At 41.0% G+C, this 24,382-nt stretch overlaps 1 protein-coding gene across 4 annotated transcripts in view; it reads right to left on the bottom strand.

Moving 5' to 3' along the window:
* The window catches only part of LOC129187121 (zinc finger protein GLI2-like), a 45,630-nt gene extending 24,694 nt beyond the window's left edge, over positions 1 to 20,936 (bottom strand). For all 4 annotated transcript variants that reach the window (XR_008572358.1, XR_008572357.1, XR_008572356.1 and 1 more), the window contains exons 1-2: positions 20,314 to 20,936; positions 10,836 to 10,933 (exon numbers count right to left, since the gene is read on the bottom strand). Coding sequence is in view for 1 of the 4 variants with exons in the window: in XM_054786008.1 (XP_054641983.1) it covers positions 10,836 to 10,933; positions 20,314 to 20,354 (139 nt within the window). In the remaining 3 variants the exon portion in view is untranslated. The remainder of the gene's footprint in view (positions 1 to 10,835; positions 10,934 to 20,313) is intronic.
* Positions 20,937 to 24,382: the final 3,446 nt, after the last annotated feature.

The raw sequence follows: 24,382 nt of genomic DNA on the forward strand, positions 1-24,382 counted from the left end.
CTCTGCGCCTCTTCCTGCAGTGTTTCCTTGGGTTTCCTGCTTGTGTGTGTGCAAATTCCTCCCCCTGGGCCCAGGGCTCACTTCCAAATGCGTGAACCGCATTATCTGACGCATTGGCATCGTTTAACACTAGAATACAACATTGTAACAACATTTATAGGTCAGAAAAGAGGAAAAGCAGAATAGGTCCCCTTTAACTTTTTTCCCTTCATTACAGTATGTCTCCCAAGCGAGAGGCAGACTCTCAAAGAAAAGGAAAGTGAAAAGTGAATTGAAATTAGTCATCATCAAAAGGAGAAACACTGGCTGCATGCCTGATCCAGGCTGCTCAAACAACATAACCATCATCAAGGAAGAAGTTTGTATTCTTGAACATGTGAAAGGATCTGCTCCTATGAAATGGACAGTGATAACTAAGCTCATGTCCTTCATGTGTTCTGTGTACAATGTGAGTGACTTCAGTGTTAATTCAGGTATACTTTCGGTATGAGTTCTGATTTACACTAAAACTTGACTTACATCGCCATTGGGGGAAGACCGAAGACCATGTTTGTTTTCATTCCAAAATATCTAATATATTAAATTTATTGGCACAGACAAGCTAGTACTCATAACTCCCACCTCACAAGGCTGAAGGAGTGTGCGCTAATGTTGGCGTTCAAATGGCAGCGAGGCCATGCGGCGCCGACGGGCTTCCTCGGCTTGCTGTGCGTTGTTAGCATGCTGTTGGTGTAATTTAGGTACTTAGAAGTGTGCATATGTTGAAAGAGTGATTGCGGCCAGGAGTAATCACCTCCAGCACAGCTGATTGATGACCAGCGGGCTTAATCGCGCTGCTTAACACACAGGTTTGTCCAGATTAAGTAATTACCTCATCATCCCGGATGCGCCGTGATAAAGAGACGGCTGCATGCTGGGGAACGAGAGTGATAATTAAAATACGATAAATTAAATGGTGCTTGTAGGCCTGTCATGACACTCCCCGGCTAACATCCATATTAGCCCGACGGCACCCTCTCCAGGGGGGCGCCTGGGATTATGGAAAATGACTCCAATGTGCCATCTCTAAATTAAACAAAGACCCAGTTCTTCTCATGCTGTGGGAGGCCGGTGGTGCTAAAAATAACACCTGAGGATTCTGTGAGGTTCTTTGTGAGGTTCATCAACAGAACATGACCACAAACTGAGTCTCTCATGCTACTCCTCTTCATCATGATGCTGAATATGTACCAGGTGGGAGCTGAACATGTCTCGAAATTACCTTTAAATTGTAATAAAATAAAATGAAATGATCTATTCCTATCCTTTTCCTATGTAATCCAGTTTGATTAGGGATGCGTCACAAAACTCGTCATGGCACATAAAAGGTAGTAAACCAGATAAAAAAACGAAGTACCGTAATTTCTGGTGTATAAGCAGCTACTTTTTTCTTAAACTTTGAACCCAGCGGCTTATACAGCGGTGTGGCTAATTTATGGCCACGGCCTAATCTTGTGACATCTCCTTTACTTCAGAACTACAAGTAATAGTTTAAATACTGTGCCATTCACGAGTCACGAGTGAGGAAACCGTAGCTTTTTCTTTGGAAGGAGCCAATCACAAGCTTTAAGGGAACTCACGATGAGCTTGTCAAACCATCAGAAATCACAGGAAGTCATTATTCAATATAGAAAGAATGCTAAAATCATCACACAGCAACTTAACACTCAAAAGGTAGGCAAGAAATCTACAAGTTTAGAATAAAAAACAAATACTATTTTAACGGATTCCCATCATGCATTTCTTCCCAGTAAAACCTTTCATTGGCTATGGCTGCCGGGGCTCTGCAATGATTAATTCAGCTGCCTCTGTCCACCAGAGGGAACGCCCAATGAAATGCTGGGAAGAAATGCATGATGAGAAGCTGTTAAAATAGTATTTGTTTTTTTTATTTTAAACTCGTATTGTAGATTTCTTGCATACCTGTTGAGTGTTAAGTTGCTGTGTGATGATTTTAGCATTCTTTCTATATTGAGTAATGACTTGAGTAATGACATTATATATATTATATATATTATATATATTTATATATATAAAATAGTATATTTCTAAGCTACCTTTTGAGTGTTAAGTTGCTGTGTGATGACTTTAGCGTTCTTTCTAAGATGACACTGTGAGTCAGACTGTTATATTGAGTAATGACGTCCTGCGATTTCTGATGGGTTGATAAGCTTGTTGAGAATTTTTTCACAGTTCATGATTGGCTCCTGTCAAATAAAGAGCTGCCTGGACCTCATGGACGTGCGCACGCCACAATATGCCATTTTTTCTGACGTGGATGTGTGTGGCTTGTACTGTATATATAAAAATCTGTTTTTCTCTCAAAATTTAGTGGGTGCAGCTTAAACACCCTTGCGTCTTATATACTGGAAATTCGGGTAGATATCAGTGCCTCATTTTGGTGCAGCGCCAAACTAAAACTTAACTCAACCCACTCAGCTCCCCTAGCACCGTAACCCATTTACAGCAACACACACAAGCACGAGTATTATTTATGTGTTAAATTGCTTATTTTCTGCTATTATGTCTACTATATTGGTTAATACCAGTGTAAAGGTGACTATAGGGGTGTTATTTCATGTCTAGAGGGCTCTAATAATGTTAAAACCCATACTTAGGAGATCGTAAACAGGCTTTCTATGCTTTAATACGTAAATATTAGATTTAAACATAAGGAATCCTACTTTGCGGAAATTCACTTTTCACAGTCAGGTCTGGAACAAATTAACCATGATAATCAAAGGATTACTGTATACTACATACTGTATATGTATGTATATTATTGAAGTATTTGATGACTATTCTGTTCAACTTGCATGTGACAAAATTCCGGAAAAAGAAAAAGGCATTGTTTTTGGACAAAACTTATATTTTCCTTCTTTTAAGTACCACTTTTGGCACGTTTAAGCACTGCCACTGTTTCAGAAGTACCAATTTGGCACTGGTATTGCATAATATGTTAACAATCCCCAACTTGAAGCTTGATCCAACTATAAAACAATGCATTTTCCCACTTTTTATCTAGAATGAAATTACAGGAGCGGCAGGTGTTCTAGTGGTTAGCATGTTGGTCGCACATTCAGAAGATCGAGGGTTTGGGCATCTCTGTATGGAGTTTGCATGTTCTCCCCGTGTGTGTGGTACTCTGGCTTCCTCCCACATAGCAAAAACATGCATGTTAGGTTCATTGAAGACTCTTTAAATTGTCCATAGGTGTTAACGTGAGTGTGAATGATTGTTCATGTGTATATGCCCTGTGGGTGGCTGGCGACAAATCCAGGGTGTACCCTGCCTCTGAAGTCAGCTGGGATAAGCTCCATCTTACTCATGAACCTAATGAGGACAAATAGTATAGAAAAAGAATTGATAAAATTCCAGGAACTGGTCTTCGTCAGAGAATGAAAGCAAGATGCCCACAATAAAGCATTCCTTGTGCAGAAAACAATAAGATATTATGATGATATTATTGATATTATGATGGCTTACAATGACTGTGAGTTGTGTGTTTGGCTGTAAATGAGCATCGCTAAACAACCTTATTTCACTCCCTGCTTGGCCTGGTTTGGTAGCTAATTAGCTCCAGGTAACACCACCCCCAACGACAAGACAAAGCACATCAGCACAACAATTAGTCTGAAGGCGCTAATGGCTTCCCGTGCATGTGGAAGACACACCTTTCACAATCCATAGTGACTATATTAACATGACCGTATGCTTTGAACTCTTCCGTCTGGAATACAGTGGCACACGCTTAATCTCTGGACCAAGTCACACGCAAATGTGCAAGCAATGGCTAGTTTTGATTTCAGTTATGCTGACAACCACTTAAGTCTATGCCAGTCCGAGGGGAGTCGACATAAATGGGTCCTACTAGTTTGTGTGATTCTCTTTAAGAGAGCAAACACACAAGAGCGGCATGCATGAGTGACTTTTACTCCGTGTTGTGCCTCATGTCAATCAAAAATCCACACCCAGCTTTTTTGCTAGACTTGCGCAACCTCCAAAAGTTGTGCAATGTGGAGTTCAACCAACATAGTCTCCAAAAATATGCCTTAAAGGTCAAACAATAATATAAAGCATCATGCGTAACATCACACCATACAGCAGCCAGTGTGCAGTTCAGCCCACTACGTGTCTAAAAGACACACTCCACTAGTATGTTTTGCTTTTTCTTTGTTTTTTGGCAAAGAAGAGAAGATGATGATGATAACCATAGAAGCAGTATTCAGTACAATAAGAGTAACACAATTAATAAAAATATTAATTATCGTAATTTACAGTGTACGCTTTGAACCCTGCGGCTTGTACAGTGATGCGGCTAATTAATGGCTAAAAACTACATTTCCCACGATGCTTAGAGTGCAGCTTCAGGAAGTAGTGACGTGGACGAGTGAAATGGAAGCCAATATCACGTTTTGAAGTCTTATGCAGCGATCTCTGACACATAAGTACGTTTGGTCATGTGTAGAATTACTACAGCTTCTGTCTGGACTACTCAGACCACCAACCGTCCACTATCATCAGCAGGTTTCGAAAGGCTGGACTGTACAACAATTCCAAACTGCCATTGTTTTGAAGATACAACAATTCAGTTACCCGATTTTGGAAGGTTTAAGTGTATTTTACTTTCTGTGTGATGTTCTACTGAACATCACACAGACCTACAGTACATAATAATAACATAGGCGCTGTCATGTAGTGCTCTGCTGCCGCCTGTCTGCTGTGTTGGGGCGGCATGGCGGCGTGCCTCAGGCGTGGTCGTCTCCCAACCTGAAGGTTGCGTCCTCCTGTGATCATGTCGAAGTATCCTTGGGCAAGATACTGAAGTAGGTAAATGTGCTAACCGTCTCAAAGCGCTTTGAGCGCCTTGGAGTTTGAAAATCGCTATACAAGTGAAAGAACATTTACCATTATCACTGCTGGTTCTGCACACCGGGCGCTGGTGGGTGACAGCTTTATAAAGATGTATAATCACGCCAGACAATCACCCAATGTGTTTATCGCTACTAATGTGCCGTTAGCGGGACTGGATGGCACTCTGGAAGGCCGACCGCAAACTAGCACAACTGGCGTAGGCAGCATAGAACGAGGCTTGGCGTCTGCGGCACGTGGAATAGCCGAGTACCACCCAGTCGCCGCAGGTGAGCTTATGATGATGATGATGATACAGATGAGGGGCAGCCACGGCACGCCTCGTAGCTCCGCCCAATACGGGAGTCACCGGAATCTAAACAAGAAGCACAATGTCAGAACAAGGGGCAACGAAGGAGCAAACAGAACTGAGAAGAAACGTTAAGTAATACAGCAGCCAAACCAGAGTCATAGCGGCGCGTGACGCTTCTGTGTCCAAATGTTTGAATGAAAACCTGAAGGATGCAGGGGTCACCTTGAGACGTTTTCCTTGCAAAGATGCTAAAACCAATCCATTGTAGGTCAATATAATATTAAAATATTAAACACATTAAAACAATGTCAAAATAATAATTGAAATAAAAATAATATCAATTTTAAAAAATTAATTCCGAAATGAATGAATAAATTTAAAAAATCTAATAAATATTTTTAATTTTTTTAATTTAAAAAAATCTAATAAATATTTTTAATTTTTTAAATTTCATTAAAATGATACGGTATGTAAAAATATAAACCTAAATATATACATATATAGAAATGACATATTATTACACATAAAATACATTCATTTAAAAAGAATCATATTACATTACTAATGTATATTTTATATATATATATATATATATATATATATATATATATATATATATATATATATATATATATATATATATATATATATATATATATATATATATATATATATATTTGATTACAAATGTTCTTTTATTTTATGCATTGTTGCCTATGTGTCTGGACTTTAGGGGCACCTTGCACAATATGTTAAGCATTGACATCTTTGCTTATGTGTTATAGGTGACAAAGAAAAAAGTAATGACTGTAATATCTAATAATATATCTTATAAAATAATACCATTTTTAGAATAGGGGCCAAAAAAAAAAGAGCTGCGGGCCAAAAATGGCCTCAATGCTTAACACTGCAAGCCAGTCAATGACAGGCTAGACAAACAAACATTCACACTCACGTTCACAGCTACGGACAATTTACAGTCTCCAGAAAACCCGGTAAAACTGTACGGTAAAAACTCCACAAACGGAGATTCGAGGTGTCCGACCACAAGTCATTCAGTGGAAATCTGTTGTGATCAAATCAATATCTCCCTGAACTTATGTAAAAGCCTAATAGAATAAAAATAATAAAAAATATACAAATAAAAATAATAATAACATTTTGTGTATAATATTGTGTTTGCTTGAAGCAGGGGTGTCCAAAGTGCAGCCGGGGGCCATTTGGTTCTTTTTTTATTGGCCTGTGGCACACTGTAAAAAAAAATCTAATTTAAAAACTGGAAAAAAAACTGTAAAGACGAAAAAATCAGCAATAATTTTACAAAGTCAAAATATGAAGTGAAAAATGTAATCTAACAAGAAACGTTGTAAGAATGACATCGTAATTGTACCAGTCATTCTAGTAGCGTTCATTCATTCATTTTCTATGCCACTTAATCCTCATTAGGGTCGTGGGGGTATGCTGGAGCCTATCCCAGCTGACTTTGGGCGAGAGGCGGGTCACACTCTGGACTGGTCACCAGCCAATCACAACACATATAATTCTAGTTGAAATTAGTAATGAATTAATTCTAGTTGAGATTAAAGTTGAAATGTTAAAGAAAGAAGTTTTTTTTAAGTTGTAGTATTATGAGAAACAAACAAAAACAACCAATAAAGTTGGAATTTTGGGAAAATTAGGTTGTGGAAAAAGTTACAAGAATAAAGCCAAAATATTATGGTAATAAAGTCATAAATAATTACAAGAATAATTTTTTTTAAAGCAAATTGAAATTGAAAAGACAGTCTTTCCCCCCAAAAATATTCAATTATTTATATATATATATATATATATATATTTTGGCCACTCTGTGTCAGTAACAGTAACAACAGGCTTTTATTGCAGGCTTAAAGTATCCCACAACAGCCACAATAATAATAACATAATAATAATCATAATAATAACATTAGCTACTGTTGCGACCATAACCCACGACAAGCTCAAACTCTGAATCGACGTCACTTCCTGTCCGCCCCCATTCTTCTCCCCTACTAGGCTGGAACCCACTGACTGCGTCACACACAAGTACAATTCTTATTTAAGTTTAAATGGCTTCATTTCTCTGATTATTTCTACATGATTAGAGCCCTCTAGACATGAAATAACACCCCTATAGTCACCTTTGCAGTCGTATTACCCAATATAGTAAAAAAAAACGTATTTAGAAGGTCGTAAACAGGTTTTCAATGCTCTCAATACATGAATATTCCATTTATAAAGAAGGAATCCTACTTCGTGGAGGTTCACTTATCACGGTGAGGTCTGGAAACAATTAACCGTGATAAAGTCCTGCTCCATGTGTACACGTATGCAACTGTCTGAGTCTGCGTCCGAGTAAAACCTCCTGGTTATCATCAGGGGCCTATTTTTCCACCGTCTTCTTCCCTCCCCTCAAGAAGATAAGTGGTCCTCTCATTGAGGGAGCGGGACGGTGACTCTTTTTTGACCACATTTTTCTCTGCCAGAGGTCTGACCCCCACCGCCACCACCACCACCACCACCACCAACCCCTCCCCAAGTGCTCCCAGCAGTGCGAGCTTGCAGTTGCTTGCCATCATCAATAACTCGCCGGCCGCTTTACTGCCTCCTTATCGCTAACATGCGTCTCTTAAAGCTGCCCGGCCCCGCCTCCTATTAACCTGCTGATGCTAGATGAATGTCAGGTATGCTGTCAAACTTGTGTGAACCCTGTCTACGTCCTTCTAAGCAGTATGGATGCTGATTTATACAACAAAGACAAGCACAATGTCTTTGGTCTCAGAGGTCTTATTAAGATGACCACTGACAATGTGAAAGCTTCACACGAAGGAAGGACGACAACACTTTACTGACACACAACTTTGTCTTCCTGTCACACACTCGGGCCGCCAAGACCAACAACACACTTCTAGCCTTCACAATAAAAGCCCTGCATGCTGTCTAATGTCTGTCTAAATTTGTTTTTCAGAGAGATGATCATGTCGTTTGATGTAGCGGTGACAGCCAGTGTGCTAGCATGAATGAACTGGAGGAATTACTAATATTAGCTGATTTTTAGTTATTTATTTGACCAGTAAGACTTGAAAGAAGAGTTCATATTTTCTTACACATAATACATCCCTATCACTATTTCATTTTAAAAATAAACCAAGGCCTCTTTCGTATGTAGATATAAATCCGGTATGTAACCAGTGCTACTGCAGTCTGGACATTCGGGTCATGTATCTCTGACCTTTATACGTCACAATTCAACAACAAAATAGACAGGCGCAGGAGTTGGGGAACGCTACTCGGAGATGTAAGCAAACGTTCTTCTTGTCAGCTGGAAATTATTTTAAAAATCTTTGTCAGTCAGGCCGCTCACGTCAATGTCCCACCACTCCTGGCTCCGACATCCACCCACACGCTCTCGGCAAGGTCCCCACTAGGCAAGGGCTGGTATGAGCTTCTGACGGTATGATAACCTTGGGCAGAAATATTCACTTTACTTTACCTTAATATCTACTAAGTTATTATTAACATTGTAATTACAGCTTTAAAATGCGTAATTTTGAAATAACACAGCCTAGCACACAACTACGGTGCTTTCAAGGACCACCAAACAAAAGTGGTAATGGTGACCGCTCGGCAAAATACGATGAAACCAAACGACAGAAACATGCAAAAACTGTGGGCTTTCTTACAGTTTCATATTTTTCCAATAGAAATTTGCTTCTGAGAGTTTTCTGTGGCCCGGTTCAGCCCCACCCTGGGGCCGGGCTGTGGCCTGGTGGTTGTGGACCTCTGACATAGAGGACGTGATTATTTTCCATTGTCAGCAACTGGGGAGAAGACCTGGTTGAAGGCCATGATGTCGTTATCGCAATAGCCAATCACCATCAAGTTCACATTGTGTCTGGCAGACCTGAGCGAATAATCACATGCGTGGACATTTCTACAAAAGCACAGAGGCTCGTGAACGTCAAAGTAACTGAGCTTTGACTCCACGAACCAGGCTGGGCCAAAACCCAAACACTGGTGCTTTAGGTGGGACAACACAGAAGCCGGGTCACTCAGCCCCTTTATTTCACTTCAGGTTTCCTGCATGCTGAAAATACAATTCAATTAGGGGGGGTTGTTTGTTTGGGCGGGGATGAGGGGGGCAGACGGGAGCACCTGGGTCCATTCTAATTGACTCAGAGCACGGCGTCTCCACTTTTTAAACAAAGTGACTCTCACTTGAGCGTCATTACATGCACCCCATTTCCATAGGCCTCTGGGACCGAGACCTGGGCCGCTCCCTTGGAATAAATGAGTGCTCCATGATAAATGGTTCTATTAGCAATCCAGATTGTTAAACTGTGATATAACAGATCGGAGCACCAAGTGGGGGTCTATTCATTTTCCTCCCTTCTGCACACATTTCCATGTGTAAATAATGTATTCAAACTGGGCATTAGCCGCATCCTGCGCTGGAGAGGAAATTGTTCCAAATAAATAACCCGGCCCGCGAATATAAAACAGACGGCGTGGCGGCTCGGAGGTGGGCATGACTTAGGTACCATCCCGCCTCAATAAAAGCGGCCGCCGTATATTAGTTTGGGCCTCAAGGACCTCGCCCTGTCTGGCAGCACGCTCACTTATCAGGCGCTGCCCGGCGAGAGCTACAATAATGCATATAAGTGCCATAAGTAATTACTCTGTCAGCTGCTATCTGATTGGCCGCTGTGGATGTTGTTCCTTTCAAATTAAAACACATAGCTGATAGGGAGGAGGAAGTGCAGCAGAGGATTTTGATTGCGAAGCTCATAGGGAATAGAAAACACACGGTAGGTACTTTAAAAAAAAAAACAATGTTAGGTCTAAGAAACATCCCAGCATAGGTGTCACATGACCTTCAGAACACAAGAACTAACGCGTGAGGAAGACAGGGAGGGAGGTGGCCTTGTTGAAATATTGAAGAAGGTCGCGTCCATCTTCGCGTGCAAAAGCTCCATTTCTTCATCACGGATGGTCCCAGGCCCACCGGCTGGATTTCCACTTCAAAAGTGGTCCACCAATCTACGTCTATGTGTCACCTGAAGGCAGCGTTCTGCTACGAGGGGAGAAGGTCTTTTTAAAGCTCATTAAAGTTGCCTTTCATCACACGTGCTGGCATGTTGCACAAGAGGGTCCTCACATGTGAGCATGAACGTCATGGAGTCAAAGTCACAGAGCAAATCACTCCTCAGTGGCAGGAGTGAAGTCTCTTCCAGACACCTGGATCTACAAGTACCACTCTGAACATCTTTCTTGAGTGCTCTATGACGAGTCTGCTTCGATAATGCCACACCGCCACCCGCCGTGCTGTGTTGTGCAGCGCTTTCATCACACATGCAATCTTTAAATCATGACCGCAGGACACCTTGAGCTCCCCGATCCAAACACTCGTCTGTCTTGCCTGGCCATGTTGTTTATTCATCCACCTTTACTCTCTTAAACATCACTCATGCATTTTCAGGTCGCAGCCCCGTGAGGATTCCGAAACGTGAGGCCAAAAGGCTCTGAGATGGCGCTTCATCTTTGATATGCATATTAGATGATTTCATCACCTGAACGCCTCACAGACAGCATTCATGGCCACGTTAAAACTTACCTCTCGTCTCTAGCGGCTTCTTTAGGAGGTCTCCAAAAGTGCTACTATCCGTTTTGTCTTTCTTCTCATCTGCTCTCAGCGCCTCCATGGCCGAGCCTCTGAAAGACAAACACGAGAGAAGGCCATGAAGTGCTCAGAGGGCCTGCGTGTCCATCTTTCTGCATTGAAATGTTTATCCATCCATCCATTCATCCACACACATTCATTCTATACCACCAGTCTTTCATCTTTCACCCTTGGAACAGCTCTGACAACATTGTTGGTACTCATAACAGAACTTATTGTTGATCGAGCTTCTTTACCGGATTTAATTCTACGCCAACCTAAAATTGATGTGGACATTGCCGATTATTAATTGCTTCATAAATGTTGATCCTGACGGAACAAAAAAAACGGAACAAAAAGACAGAAAGCGGATGTTTATGGTGGTGCACCTAAGTGTAAGACGCTACCAAACTGACTGGGCATAAACTCCGACCCGCAAGCGAGCGTCTGGAAGCACTTTGGTTTTCACGTGGTTGAAGGTAAAAATGAGCTGGACAAGAGAAAGACAATATGCAAGCTTTGTCATACAAGCTTAAAATATGTTGAGAACACGACAAATATTAGAAACCACACAGCACGTTTCCACCCGAACCAGGAGGAAAAACAGCCAGCTGAAGTTTCTGCCCACCAGAGAACCATCGAGCAGGTGATAACTAATTTTCCACCCAACTCAGAAAAGTCGAAGCGAATGACAAAGTCAATCGCAACTTTTATTGCGAAGGATTTGTGGCCGCATTCGATTGTTGAGAAGCGGGGCTTTCATGCTTTGTTGCGCACTTGGGAACGCAGATACAACATCCCAACGTTATTTCACTGACGCTGCAATTGTGAATAAGGGCAGCCTAGTTTTTTTGGTTATTCATAATATACTGACGTCTGAAGCATTATTCTTGTATGAGAGCCGCTGGTACAATTTGGAATGAAAGCTGTTTTTGACTTTACTATACAACAAAAATATTATTTTGTCATGATTTTAGTTTGAATTCAGGTTACTCAGAATATGCTGAAGTTTGTTAATTTGATACATGCTGCTACTGGTGCACTTTGCTTTTCCTGCTGGTTCTGTGCAATGGGAAATATGTTGGTCGATGTAACCTTCCAATTATTAAACTATAACGGAAGTAAATTCATCTATTTCATGTTTATTTTAATTGTGGATCGTTACAAACATGCTTTGTTTTAGTAGTGCACAGTGAGTAAAAAGAGGCATGAAAGGGCGGGCAGAACCAAGACCAGCCCCAAGAGCCAGCGCACAGAAAGGAAGATGATGGCGCTTGATCTCGCTGCCTTTGGGAACAATCACGTCAAGAATCACATCTTCAGTGGAGGTAAAAGTAACAATAAAAACTGCACGTTTTGTGGAATTTTGCCCATCAGCCACAATCCTTACGTGAGACATGAACACAGGTGCTGCTCAATAAATTAGAATATGACCAAAAAGTTGATTTATTTCAGTAACTTCATTCAAAAAGTGAAACTTGTATATTATCTACATTCATTACACACAGACTGATATCTTTCAAGTGTTTATGTCTTTTAATTTTGATGATTAGACCTGAAAAGTCATGAAAATCCCAAATTCAGTATCTCAGAAAATTGTAATATTACTTATGACCAATAAAAAAGGATTTTTAGAAATATTGGCCAACTTCAAAGTATGAACACCTTCAGCCTTCGGCTCTTCTGCATTGTTGGGTCGGACGTATGACATTTTCCTCCTGACAGTCCCCCATAGATTTTCTAAGGGGTTGAATGTAGGCGAGTTGGTGGGCCAATTAAGGACGGGGATACCATGGATACCACCTGTGTGCAGGTGCCAAGTGCTGTTGGAAAATTAAATCTGCATCTCCATAAAGTTGGTCAGCAGCAGGAAGCATGAAGTGCTCGAAAACGTCCTGGTAGACGGCTGCACTGACCTTGGACTTGAGAAAACACAGTGGACCAACACCAGCAGATGACATGGCACCCCAAACCATCACTGACAGTGGAAACTTTACACTGGACCTCTAGCAACGTGGATTCTGTCATCTCCTCTCTTCCTCCAGAATCTTACTGTCCAAAGTGATGTGATGGTTTGGGGTGCCATGACATCTGCTGGTGTTGGTCCACTGTGTTTTCTGAGGTCGAGGGTCTAATTTATTGAGCAGCATCTGCATGTCTTTCTTTCTTCTCTGCGTTCTAAAGACAGATAAAAAGAGACAGCTCATTACTGCACGTAATGGGACACACCCATGCCGCCTACAAAAACCGCTATTACAGTAAATCACCTCCAAACATTTTGGTAGTGTCCTGAGGCACTGACGCGCTGCGGGCGAGTGTGTGCTAGCTGGCTAGTAGCTAGCCGGTGTGGTGTGGCAAGGTGTCAATACATCAGTAACGTAGTTCGATCGACGTAATAATGTTAATAATAATAACAACAATGTCGCTGTAGCATGGTTAATATGCACGTCACATTGGATGTAAATGCAGCGTTGACGCTTTTTGGAGGCTTGGTAGACGGGATAAATGTTTCCAATTACGTGCATTCTCAGCTGCGTCTTTTTACCTGTTTTTATGTATTTCAAATTGTTTTCTGCATGTAAAAATATAATTGTAAAAGTATAAAAACATGTTTTGTGTTAGCATTTTTGGCTTTGCGGAATAGGGTAATTGGATTTACATGACTTATTATGGGAAAAATGTATTCGGTTTGTGTTCTTTTTGGTTCGGGTTGGACCTTCTGGAACAAATTAGTCATGGTAACCAAGAGTCCACTGTAAAAGCATGAAAGCATCAACATGGATTCGCATTTTTCGGTTTCGATTGCGGTAACGCCAGCAGCCGCTTGTGTCGACGTCAGTCTGAGGGGCGTCGACATAAACAGGTTCCACCGTGGCTGATTGCAGATTTGAACAAGCTTTTTACTCCGCTGTTTGCATTGCTACTTGATCCTCACGCGCACGCAAACGCTCCCAACGACACCGCCAGTGCGCAACTGCAGATCCAGATAACTAGTCAGATGGGGTCGGGCTCTGCAAAATAAAGTACAGTTTGGCTGAATAATTTCAACGTTGAATTATGAGTGCCGCTCTTGTCATCCTAACAAACGACTCCGCCTCAGCCCAAAAGGTCACACCGCCGCGGAGTAAAATCTCAGTCAGTTCCTTGCCACTTCACCACTTCACAAGGGCCACTTGCTGGAATTTATGGTCGTGCCCGCCACCTATTCTCTTTTGAATAATAGCGGTCCCATAAAAGAAGCCCGGTTTAAAATAGACCGGAGCTGGAGGAAGGGGGTTGTTTATTGCACAAGCAGCAGGCGTGCAAATAGAGGCGAGCGCTGACATTTGAATTTATAGCACAAATCAAACATGATCAGATGTCCTGTTTGGACCTGATCCTGCTCACTTGGGTCTGGGAGGAGGGGCTATTTTCATCTCATATTGTTACATTTTTTGCTGAAATTTCGTATAAATGTATCTTCCTTATCTTCAAATGAGATATAACTGTTGTGGCAGGTGTGACTTTAACGCACAAACCAAGTGGAACACTTAGAACACATTTCTTTTTGTCTACTAATCTACTAATTCATGTGAAAGATGTGAGACGTTACACACAGTAAATGCTAAATTGGGCTTTCATGGTACATGTACTTCTTATTTGAAAACAACACAACTTGCCACTTTTTTGTGCTTCGTACCACAAAAAAAACCCAGATATTTATTGAAAATAACAAAAAATGAGTGGCTTATAGCATTTTTTGCTATTGTGAAAAGTACGTCATGTCAGGCTTTCCAACTTTAAGAGTAGAAGCCCTCATAATAATATAACAATATTTTTATAGCTTGTTTTATATGAATTCATTGAAGAAATATAATCAGAACAGTTTAATTGTAATATGAAATTAGAATATTATTATTTTAATATTGATTACTTTAATTATTTTATTTTATTTGTTATTTATTACTATGACATTTATTAAATAAAATTGATGTAATAATATGTCATTATTATTGTTATTATTTCATTAAATGTTAATTAAAATTAGCCTATTAAAGCATTTCAATTGTTAAATGGTTTTTTTCATGACCTTTTCATGTTAAAAAAATAAACTTTTGGATATTAGCTGGCTGATACACTGCCATTTTTTGGAAGCAATATCCTGAGACAGTCACATGACTGTCCCATGACAAACACTCCAAAATGTTTCCTACAGGTGGCTTAGGGACTTCATGTCTCGACAGAGCGCAGGACAAGTTGACTGTATTTGATGTGGAAAGTTACCATGAAGCAACATTTGCGATGAGCCCGATGAAAGGACAAAAGCTAGAAGAAATTCAATGTTTCGCTGTTGACGTGAGTTTGTCATCAACATTGAATTATGTTTATATTTCGCGGGCAGGGGCCCTCAATGTGTCCAAGGGACAAAATTCTTCTCAGCAGACACCGTGAGGGCCAGATGACGTTGATGTGCGGTGAATCAACCTGATATTTCCACCCTTACTCACACATCCCAAACCAACAGGAACTTATGAACCCAAAGGCTTACCTCACTCACGGTGCAAACAGAAGTCACACACGTTGAGCAAGCAATGTAACTGTAGCACACGGACTATGCGGGCATCAAAGTAGACGGTTATACACTGATATACAAGCAAAACAATACTATTTTACACTCATTTTGAACCCACAAGGCATGCTGGGAATCTTGCAACACAAACCCAGCAAATAGCGGGGATATACAGCATATAGAAATCATCAAGCAAATTCAAATATTAGTCAGTGACAACACAACTGAACACAAACTGCAGTTTTTAAAACAAACCTTTTTATTATAAAAGGAGAAAAAAATCCAAACCTACATGGCCCTGTGTGAAAAAGTGATTGTCCCCCTGTTAAAACACTACTGAGATTAATTGAGATCTACCAGTCTGGAAAAGGGTATAAACCGTTTCTAAAGCAAACCACAATGAGAGCCATGATCCACAAATGGCAAAAAAAATGAAACAGTAGTGAACCTTCCCATGAGGGCCTGTCATTAAAAATGACCAAGAGGTCACAAAAGACCCCACAACAACATCCAAAGAACTGCAGGCCTCACTTGCCTCAGTTAAGGTCAGTGTTCATGACTCCACCATAAGAAAGACACTGGGCAAAAACGGCCAGCATGGCAGAGTTCCATGGCAACAACCACAGCTGAACAAAAACAACATTAAGGATCGTCTCGATTTTGACAGATTTTGACATCTTGATGATCCCCAAGACCTTTGGGAAAATACTCTGTGGTCTGACGAGACAAAAGGTGAACTTTTTGGAACTTTTTTACATCTGGCGTAAAAGTAACGCCTCATTTCAGAAAAATAAAATCATACCAACAGTAAAATTTGGTGGTGGTAGTGTGATGGTCTGGGGCTGTTTTGCTGCTTCAGGACCTGGACTTGCTGTGTAAATGGAACCATGAATTCTGCTGTCTACCAAAAAATCCTGAAGGAGAATGTCCATCTGTTTGTGACCTCAGGCTGAAACCAACTTGGCTTCTGCAGCAGGCCAATGATCCAAAACACACCAGCAAGTCAGAAGAAATACAAAATGAAGACTTTGGAGTGGCCAAGTTAAAGTCCTGACCTGAATCCTATTGAGATGCTGTGGCATGACCTTAAAAAGGCGGTTCAGGCTCGAAAACCCTCAAATGTGACTGAATTACAACAATTCTGCAAAGATGGGCGGGCCAAAATTCCTCCAGAGCGCTTTAACAGATTCATTGCAAGTTATCGCAAACACTTGGTGGTGCAAAGTTGTTGCTGCTAAGGGTGGCCCAACCAGTTATTAGCTTTAGGGGGCAATCACTTTTTCACAGGGCCATGTAGGTTAGGATTTTTTTCTCCCTTAATAATAAAAAGTTTCACTTAAAAACTGCATTTCGTGTTCAGTTGTGTTGCCCTTGACTAATATTTACATTTGTTTGATGATCTGAAACATGTAAGTGTGACAAATATGCAAAAAAGAAGAAATCATGAAGGTGCAAACACTTTTTCACAGGTTATATTCCTTCGAAACAGTGTTTGCTTCTCAACCGCATTTTCAGTAAATGCATATTTTGTAGTCCAGTTGCTGTAAAAAGTCAATTTTCAGTGTGTACAGTTATCCCTCGTTTATCGTGGTTAAGTGGTTTCAGACTTGGCGGCGATAAGTAAATTTAAGTAGCATTCCTCCTTTCGTAGTTATGGCATATAAAACCTGCTTCTGACCTTCTAAATACGTTTTTTAACATTATTAGAGCCATCTAGACATGAAATACCACCCACAAGTCACCTTTACATTTGTATTACCCAATATAGTAGATATAATCAGAGAAGATAAACCATTTAAAGCAATTTCCCTTGTAGGAGAGCAAAATAGATGATGGAGAGGAAGTGACGTCAGGACTTGAGTTTTAGCTTGTTGAGGGCTATGGCCGCAACAGTAACCTGTGTTACTATTATGAATATTCTAATGATTATTATTATGTTATTATTATTGTGCCTGTTCTGAGATCATGTAAACCTGCAATAAAAGCCGGTTGTTCAAGTCTGGTGATTGGGCGGTGGTCTCACTGATTACTGACACCTAGTGACCAATGTAGAATACTACATTCACAAGTTGGCGGTCTTAATGGTTTAGACTGTATGTATTTGAGTTTATTTACCCATTTGTATGCTTGAAAATGCATAATTTGGGGAAAACATATGTCTGCTCAGGCATTCACACTGTCATGCCCTCCTGATGGCTAAAGCTAAGAAGCTTTCTCTTTTTGAACGTGGTCGGATTGTGGAGCTGCATAAACAAGGCCTCTCCCAGCGTGCCATTGCTGCTGAGGTTGGGTGCAGTAAATCAGTCATTCTACATTTTTTGAAAGGTCCTGAGCATTATGGAACAAAAAAGTCAAGTGGTAGACCCAAAAAAATGACGGGTAGGATCCGATTGGCTGTCCATCAAGACACAGGGCGGTCTTCCATCCAAATTAAGGGCCTTACATGTGCCGACTGCAGCGCAATACCCATCAGATGGCAACTGCGGGAAAAGGGTTTAAAAAACAAAAAAGGAATTCAAAGACCTCGTCTCATTCAACGCCACTAAACTGCCCGTTTAGACTTTGCCAGGGAGCATCAAACATGGGACATTGAAAGGTGGAAAAAAGTTTTATTCTCTGATGAGAAAAAATTTAACCTTGACGGTCCAGATGGCTTCCAACGTTACTGGCATGACAAGGAGATCCCACCTGAGATGTTTTCTACCCGGCACAGTGGAGGGGGGGCCATCATGGTCTGGGGTGCTTTTTCATTCAGTGGAACACCGGAGCTTCAGGTGGTGCAGGGTCGTCAAACGGCGGATGCTTACGTGCAGATGTTGCAGCGGGCATCCCTCATGACTAAAGGCCCTCGTCTGTGTGGTAACAGCTGGGTTTTTCAACAGGACAACGCTGTAATGTTCGCTTGACCAAGGACTTCTTCAGGGAGAATAACATCACTTTTTTGGACCATCATGCATGTTCCCCTCATTTAAATCCCATAGAGAACATTTGGGGATGGATGGCAAGGGAAGTTTATAAAAATGGCCATCAGTTCCAGACAGTTGATGCGCTTCATGAAGCCATCTTCACCACTTGGAGCAATGTTCCCACTAGCCTCCTGGAAACACTCGCATCAAGCATGCTCAAACCAATTTTTGAAGTGATGAACAAGAACGGTGGAGCTCCTCATTACTGAGTCCTACTGAGAACATTTTTTGTTCTGGTTTGGATAGTTTTTTGATATTTTTTGAGTGATGGTCTTAAACTTTTGATCAGCTGATAAACAGCCTATTTCAGTTTTTTTTTTGTTTGTTTAAATTACAATCTCCAAATGTTTTTTGTCTCACTCCCCCTTCTTGTTTTTGCATACTGTAGCTCTACTTAAAACCTCATTAAGATCCAAATGTGCAAAACGCAAATTCTAGCAATTTTTCAACTGGTCCTAAGATTTCGATCAGGAGTGTATTAATAAATGTTTGAATGAAATTCACTTTTATTTTTAATATTTAAGTTCTTTTGGGACATTTGCGTAATTCTACGGTCAAAATCTGACAATTGCAGGCTGCCGTATGTTCTGACAGTGAAGTACTGTCAGGTTCAGCTCAGGGTGCCCAAATAGGCGGCTCGTGGGCTTACTGGGGGCCACTGGTCTAGTGGTTGACTGGTGTCAGTCAGTGTGGGTGTGAATGCATGTCTCTATATGTCTAATCTATATACGACTGACAAAATCAAAAGTCAGCTGGAGCAGGGAAAGGCTCCCCACGACCCTGGACAGGATAAGCGTGAACAAATGGATGGTTTTCTTGAAAAGTGCTGGTCGAAATGCATACATACATGGACCTTTTTTTTTTTATGATTCTAACATTCCATAATGATTTTTTTTTTAAAGGATCCTGCAGCTGGCGGATTAGTTTGACTTCCTGTCTGGGCAGCACCGTCGCCCTCAAACTTAATTCACGAGCAAACGCACACGCTGGCTGCAAACCACCTCAGTGAGCGAGACAGTTGCTCTCACCAGGGTACAGGGTGTCCCTAAAGTCTGGACACTTTGACAAAAATGCATATTTTCATAAATGACATTATCAACAACGCTACATTCAGTTGGAATATCAACAAAAACATCTTCAATGTGATGTCCAACATTTGTGATGCAAAGGTTGGTGCGCTTTGCAGGATTCGCATCATCTCGATGCAACATTTCCTGTACAGTCGCCTTGTGTCGACCAAACACCGAGCTATGACCTCTGACCCGCCATTGGGCATTCTCAATTGGGCATCATCACGACCAGGACAGTACAACATGTCACATGACACAGCAGACTCAGATGGAAATTGGAAACGTGACAACAAGGAGCATCACCCTGCACATCTGCTGCATGCTTGTCCGGGAGGCCCTCTGAGGTTCCTAACTTTGATTATTGGTGTCCAGAGATGCGGGGTGATGTCCTCATGCGCCCTAAAGCACTTCTCAGTCGTTTACATTTGTGTGCTTGGAGCGTAAAGCCACATGGTCACATGTTGTGAGAGATACAGCAGCATATTTTACCTCCAATTCATATTTTTCTCCCTCTCTCCGCACTGCGACTGCTAATGAGCACGTGAAAACGACAGTGAGTGAAGGGCAGGATGAAACGCATTTGGTCGGAATGGTATCGAACCCCTTTGACCCCCCCATAGATGCAGCATCACTTGTGGGTCAACTTTCCTTCTCAGGCAAATGAATCCAAAAATTGCTATGGTATTTTTTTGCTTCAGAAGTGTGGTGACATACAGAAGCGGAACTTATTTAATCCTACCCCTTTCATATTCATTCATTCATATTTTAAAATCACAATATTTTAAACATCATCTTACACATCTCCTACATTTATTCATTGAGATAACTTATGTTAAATAAAACCATACCTTGAATTGATGGTGAAAGCTTTTGTATTAATTCCATCCATCTTCTATGCCGCTTATCCTCACAAGGGTCGCCGGGGTACGCTGGAGCCTATCCCAGCTGACTTAGGGCGAGAGGCTGGGTACACCCTGGACTGGTCGCCAGCCAATCGCAGGGCACATATAGACAAACAACCATTCACCCTCACATTCATACCTATGGACAATTTAGAGTCTCAAATTAACTTGTTTTTGGAATATGTACCCGGAGAAAACCCACGCACGCACGGGGAGAACATGCAAACTCCACAGAGAGACGCCCAATGGAGATTTGAACCCAGATATTCCAGATCTCCTGACTGTGTGGCCAACATGCTAGCCACTAGGCCACCGTGCAGCCCGTATTAATTCAAATATACTTTCTGCATGCAAGTAACTTATGATTAATGTGGGAAACATACACAATTTGATAAAATATTGATACAGTATCTCGCTACAACTCTGTTTTCGTACAGTAGCTATAGTTTAATAATAACTATTTCAATTTTGCTGTTACTTAAACACATTAATGTTAATTTATATCAGCCGTTAAGGTGAGAAAACTATTTGAAGTTGTTTTATTTTCACAAAAGCACGTGTTCCACACGACTCACCCGGTGTGCTGATTGTTCCTCTTCTGGTAGGTCTCCTCCCAAGTCAAACTTAAGAGCGATCACGCAAATTCCTACAGTGTAAAAAAAAAAAAAAAAAAAAAAAAAAAAGACGCACGAAGTCCCTGCCGTGCATGGACAAGTTGGAGCCAGTGGGAATCTTCCCGCACAACTCCCGATCCGGACCCGCGAAACTTTTCCTGCACTGTCGCTGCTTGGTCAGGATCCTGCAAGCACGAGCACGAGGACTCTAAACTACCCACCCCCGCCCCCTCCCCCAAACCATGTGGCTATCATCACTAACCAATCACACCAGGCATCACTGGACGAGATATGCTGTTATTTAAAAAAATGAAAAAGTAAAAGTATTTAATTTTGCATTAAAATGACAAATGAATGTGTTTTTGCGTGTATGTCCTCGTGCGCTGCCCTCATTAATTTAATGGTCAGCACAAATTGGCTATTTCCCATAGAAGTAGCCAAGATGTTTCATATTTAAATTACAACAATTTCCTGACTTTTTAAAATGTATTTTATTTATTTATTTTTAATCTATCGAGTATAAAAGAAAATAACTCAAGTGCAAGTGCAGTGTATAAATAGGCCACAAAATGAAATTGCGTTTCAGGTTGAATTAATTGTGACTTAAGGGGATGCACTCATCCCCCCCAAAATATAACATTATTTCTCTGTATATGTGTACATGTGTGGTCATATGAACACCGTTTTTGTTGTCAAATATTCAGTAAAAGATTTTACATGACAGTTTCGGCCCAGTTCCACCACATGGCCTCAATAAAACACCGACGTCTAGTGGCCAAATAGTTGTACTGCAACCAAATATCAAATCAGCACTTTGGACAATATGCACGTTAGCGGACACGGCGCTCTCTAGTGGACAAAGTGTCAATTGCAGCGTTTTTGGGAAACTGCAGAGTAAATGTGACCTTCTAGAAACAACCAAAATCACCACTTCACATGTCGTGGATGTGGCAAATATGCTACAAGTGCATCTGCAGCTGGCAGCTCAAGTTCCTGATGATAACATGACTCAAACTAAATGAAAATAAAAGACGGAAGCTGGATCATAACTGTCAATATCCGCCATATTGAAATAATCTCAGCTTCACACACTAAACATGCAATATGTTTTCAACCTCTTCAACGCCACCTGACACCTGGGCCAGGAGTGGGGGGCCACTTTTCAGCCCGGGAGCAACAGGCCCAAGCCCGGCCCACTTTTTTTCATGGTTGATATTGAATAAATAAGCAGACTCCGTTCCTGATTCTCCCTGCCCGACACTGATGACTTCTCCAGAACCTGCATGTCTGCTCGCCAAATGGAGCACATGTTAGCTACATGTTGGCTACATATTACCTGTTAGTCACATGACAGGGTCTTTTATTATGGATTGCATGTTATAGGCTCATATTGTGGCCTTACGTTAGCGTTAGAAAGCCCAACATGTTTCTTTATGTTTCATTCAAAATATTTTTCTTCAAGGGTTAGGATTTCGTACTTTATTTGACGGCCCTCGAACACACCACAAATACGTTCAACAGTGAAGCTGATTAGTGGCACTGTTGGGAGTAATGGCAGTAATGTGTAATCTAAGTAATTACTATTCTGTATAACATTACATTATCGACAGTAAAATGTAGAACTCTATTATGCACTGATATCAATATCAGCAATCTGGATGTCGCTTCAGTCAGTCGCCATAAACTGGACTGTCAGGAAAACACTTCCCCCCTAGTGTTTTGGTAGAGAACTGCAAGTCACGAGCTCAGCCCTCAACCATAATCTTGTGAAGCATCTCTCAACGGCATACTTTACTACAAAGCTCAATTCCTTTACAAGTTTGAAGGTTAACACAATTGCTTTCCATGGTAACTAATTATGAGCGAGTAATTATTCCATTCCATTACTTTTTTTGGAAAGTAACCAGTAACAATAACTCATTACTTTTTTTAAATGTCATTTAAATAATTTGCCTGGGCCACACAGTCAGGAGATCTGAAACATCTGCGGTCGAATCTCCACCGGGCATTTCTGTGTGGAGTTTCATGTTCTTTCCGTGCGTGCGTTTTCTCCGGGTACTATGGTTTCCTCCCACATTCCAAAAACATGCATGTTAGGTTCATTGGTGACTCTAAATTGTCCATAGGTATGAATGTGAGTGTGGACGGTTGTTTGTCTATATGTGCCCTGCCATTGGCTGGCAGCTAATCCAGGGTGTACCCGCCTCTCACCTTAGGTCAGCTGGGATAGGCTCCCGCATGCCCCCGCAACCCTAGTGAGGATAAGCGGCACAGAAAATGGATGGATGGAAGTCATTTGCCTGACAGTGATTAGGGTTGGGCGATACTGCAAATTTTGATTTGAGTAAATACAGGCCCAGCATTGCTGATACCAATACTGATACCGATACTTTTTATTCAATAATTGAATTTAATTGTTTTTTTTTGCCTTTAATTTGTTGATCATGATTATAATCAGAATAAAACGATTTTAGGCAAACAGAAAATAGTTTTTATCAACAAACCTATTTACAAACTATTTTATAACAATATCAACAAAATAAGACAATTATTCCCTTTTATTCCACACAATTATTTAAGTAAAATAAATTCACTATTATTGGCTGTCATTCAAATCCCAAGGACTTATTGCTATTAATATAACGATATCACCTATTGAATCATATGAGCAACAAACAGAGCACAGAAATCGATACTTGCTTTAGGTGGGTGTTGGTTATATTTTAGTGTCATGTTCCGTCATGTTCCGTGTGTCTCAGCTGCGACTCATCTGCTTTGGCCATCAGTGCGTCTGTGTCAGAAAACACATGTTAGACGACCCCTTGACCTTTAATATCCGCAGAGTTTATTTGGTAGACACCCTCCACTGCCCCCACCTCTTCTTCTGCAATGCGTATTAAATCAGATATGTCGGATTGCGGAACATTTAACCCTGTGGCCTCGTCTTTTCCCCTGTGGATTGGGTCTGCGTCGAGTCAACAGGCCTGCTTACTTGTCACCCGTTTGTCCTGCTCAGTACGTTGAAATGTGCCCCCCAAAAAAGATTTGAATGATTGGTTTAACACACACAGACTGTGTGTTACTAACGCCATGGAGGTTGAAACAAGTCAATAATAATGAAAATAAAAAGTGTGCTTGGCTTGGATATTTCATCCACTTGATCAGGGGTGTCCAATGTGCGGCCCGGGGGGCCGTAGGCAGCCCAGTTTCAGACAATTTCACAAGAAAAAAAACAGCAAAAATGGAAAAATCAGCAGGAATTGTACAGGAATATTTAGAAAAGCTGTTGTCTAACAAGACTGAAGTCGGAATAATAATTCACGTTGTAATATTATGAGCAAAGATAGTCAGTAGCATACAGTTGAAATATTATTACAGAAAAGCTTTTTTTTTTTAAAGTT

Source organism: Dunckerocampus dactyliophorus, chromosome 1, assembly GCF_027744805.1.
Source record: "Dunckerocampus dactyliophorus isolate RoL2022-P2 chromosome 1, RoL_Ddac_1.1, whole genome shotgun sequence".
Taxonomy (NCBI): domain Eukaryota; kingdom Metazoa; phylum Chordata; class Actinopteri; order Syngnathiformes; family Syngnathidae; genus Dunckerocampus; species Dunckerocampus dactyliophorus.